Source organism: Bicyclus anynana, chromosome 12 (assembly GCF_947172395.1).
Source record: "Bicyclus anynana chromosome 12, ilBicAnyn1.1, whole genome shotgun sequence".
Classification (NCBI taxonomy): domain Eukaryota; kingdom Metazoa; phylum Arthropoda; class Insecta; order Lepidoptera; family Nymphalidae; genus Bicyclus; species Bicyclus anynana.
This window is the reverse complement of record NC_069094.1, coordinates 3,184,220-3,187,480: the sequence shown is the minus strand read 5'-3', so window position 1 is coordinate 3,187,480 and position 3,261 is coordinate 3,184,220. Positions and strand designations below refer to the sequence as shown.

At 46.8% G+C, this 3,261-nt stretch overlaps 1 protein-coding gene across 1 annotated transcript; it reads left to right on the top strand.

Annotated features, from left to right (window-relative positions):
- Nucleotides 1–282: 282 nt before the first annotated feature.
- Nucleotides 283–3,057, top strand: LOC112052380 (putative 115 kDa protein in type-1 retrotransposable element R1DM). The gene has a single exon (XM_052884789.1). The coding sequence runs from the start codon at nucleotides 283–285 to the stop codon at nucleotides 3,055–3,057; it is 2,775 nt and encodes a 924-aa protein (XP_052740749.1).
- Nucleotides 3,058–3,261: the final 204 nt, after the last annotated feature.

Below are 3,261 nucleotides of genomic sequence, written 5' to 3'. Positions count from 1 at the left end.
GTAGGGTAGGGTAAGGGTAGGATAGTTGTAGGTGCCCGGTAGGTTATCTAAGTCAACAAAAGAGCCAGGAGAGCAGGAAATGGACTGACAAACTCGCATCTTAAAGTCCTACAAATAAATTTGGACAGAACGCGAGCTGCCCACGACCTGCTCGAAGTAACTGCGAGAAATCACAACATAGATGTAGCTATAGTAGCGGAACCAAATAAAAAGATAGCGGAGAACCGTGAATGGATTACAGATAGGAGGGGTGACGCAACTTACATAGTTTACAATAGAGAGATGCAGGCTAAAGTAGTGCACCGGGGAAACGGCTTCATCGCGGTGGCTATATCTGGTCTTACATTGTATAGCTGCTACTTCTCCCCAAACTATAGCTTCGAAGAATTTGAGCAGGATACAAATGACCTTTTCGACAGCATACAAACACAACGTGGGGAAATTATAGTAGCTGGAGACTTCAACGCAGCCTCAAAAGTGTGGTCTAAGAAGTCTGAAAATGCCAGAGGGCGCCATATAATGGAATTACTTGCAAGTAAGGACATGGTCATAGTCAACGCAGGGGATAGACCGACATTTCAAAGAGGTCCGAAGAATTCTACTCCAGATATCACATTCGCAAGCTTTGGTCTGGCACAGCAAATTGTGGAATGGCAAGTCTTGGACGAAGATAGTTTAAGTGGGCACTGCTATATAAAGTTTCAGGTATCCCAAAACAAGGATGTACTGCTAACGCAGCCACAATTGGGGTGGAAGCTAAACGAAATCGACCAGGAAAAGATGGTAGAGATACTAAAAAAAGATGAAAATGAAATTAGCACACCGGAGGAACTAGTTGTCTTGACTACGAGGGCCTGTGACAAAGCGATGCCAAAAAAAGGCCTTCCTCGTAAATCACCTGTTTACTGGTGGAATAGGGAAATAGGAGAAAAAAGAAAGTACTGCACTAGCTGCCGTAGAAAATATACGCGTGAGAGGCGGAAAAACAAAAGGGGACCTATAAATACTGATGGTGCTGCGGATCAAGGTATTCAGAAAAAGAGAGAAGAATATAAGTCTGCCAAAATAGCATTGCAAATAGCAATAATGAAGTCAAAGACGGAAGAGTGGAAAAAGCTTTGCGACGAGGTGGATAAAGACACGTGGGGACTAGGGTATAAAATCGTCACCAAAAAGATGCGGCCACGCCCACCCGGTTTAGAAATGGAATTAATAAAATCCGTGGCGGCGGTCCTGTTTCCAGCACACAAAACCTTTGGGCGAATCATAGCTGATGACTCTCAACCCGTGGATGTAACAGAGGACGAGCTGAAAACGGCGGCGGAAAACTTAAAACCTAAAAAAGCGCCCGGGCCGGATTTTCTGTATCCAGAGATAGTTAAATTGGCCGTGCAAGCTATACCAGAAAAAATAAGACAGATCATGGATGCGGCGTTCAAATCTGGAGTTTTTCCGGCAGTCTGGAAGACGGCCAAATTGATCCTGCTTAGGAAAGCCAATAAGCCCAAAGATGACCCATCTGGCTATAGACCGGTCTGCTTGCTCGATTGTTACGGCAAGCTGATGGAGAGACTTCTAGTGAATAGAATAGAAAAGCTCCTACCAGAACATGGAGGTCTCTCAGAGCACCAGTACGGCTTCCGGCAAGGCCGATCTACACTAATGGCCATCAAAAGGGTAGTGGAAACCGCTGTAGTGGCGAAACAGGGCTCACGCAGGACTAGAAGGCTTTGTGCCCTAATATGTCTCGACGTCAAAAACGCGTTTAACTCTGCTCCTTGGAAGGAAATTCTGTTAGAAATAAGAAAAAGAGGTCTACCGGGCTACTTACAAAACCTCTTAAGTAGCTATCTAGAGGATAGAAGTATAATCGTCAGAGACAACAAAGGAGTGACGGAAGTAATAACTGTCAGTAGCGGGGTTCCACAAGGGTCAATATTAGGCCCAACCTTATGGAATATTCTGTATGACGGTGTTTTCACGCTAGAGCAAGAAGAAGGGGTGCAAGTGTTAGGCTTCGCGGACGACCTTGCCATTGTGGTGGTGGCCAAAACAGAAATAAGCCTCATGTCTCGGGCAAACAGAGCGCTTGAACGAGTTAATGCATGGATGCAAAAGAAACAGCTAGCCCTGGCACCCGAGAAAACGGAGGCAGTCGTATTTAGCGGAAGGCGAAAACTGCAACCCATTAATTTCTCAATTCAGGGTACTGCAGTGACACCTAAAGACCACGTTAAGTATTTGGGAGTGTGGCTTGACAAAAACATAAGCTTCAAGACTCACATTGAGGAGGTAGCTCAGAAGGCACAAAAATTGACAGAGGTACTATGCAGGTTGATGCCGACAAGAGGCGGTCCCCGAGCGAGCAGAAGAAGAATTTTAGCGTCGGTTGCCCACTCTACTATACTTTACGGGGCACCTCTGTTCAAGAAGGCCATGAATGTGGAACTGTACCGTAAAAAACTAGAGACGGTACAAAGACGCCTTGCGATAGGAGTATGCGGTGCTTACCGGACAGTTTCCACAGAAGCAGTGCTGGTCATAGCAGGACTGGTCCCGATAGATAAGCTAGTAAAAGAACGGGCCCTATTGTTCGAAAAGAAAGATCAAAATCCCCATGAAACACGTGAGAACACCTTGAAGGAGTGGGAGAGAGAATGGTCGGGTGCAGGGAAGGGAAGCTGGACCCGCGAATTAATCCCTGATTTAAAGGCCTGGCTACACAGGAAGCATGGGGAGGTAGACCGCTGGCTTACACAAGCTCTCAGTGGACACGGGGTGCTTAATACCTACCTCTTCGCTATTGGAAAGGCGCCACATGAAAAATGTTATTTCTGCGGAGAAGAGGACAATCCGAGGCATGCTCTCTTTGAATGTCCGGGATGTGCAGACGTGACAGCAGAAGCACAGGAAACAGGGGAGTTTAATGCGCAAACTCTTGTTGCTCGCATGTTGGAGAGCGAAAACGAATGGCACAAATGCGCTAACACGCTCCGAACAATAATGGTTCGGAGGGAAACGAGAGAAAGACAAGAGAAAAAGGGATGCGAGGAATGATAACTGATCGGTCAGCACGAAGTAATGCTACGCGGTTCCGTGCTGACCCAGGAGTTGTGGGGGGTTATTTTTAGTCCGTGCGAGTCGGACATGCCCGCTAAAAAAAAAAAAAAAGGGTAGTTGTAGGGTAGGGCAGGGTAGGGGTAAGGTAGGGGTATGGTAGAGGTAGGGTAGGGGAAGGGTAGGGTAAGGGTAGGGTAGGGG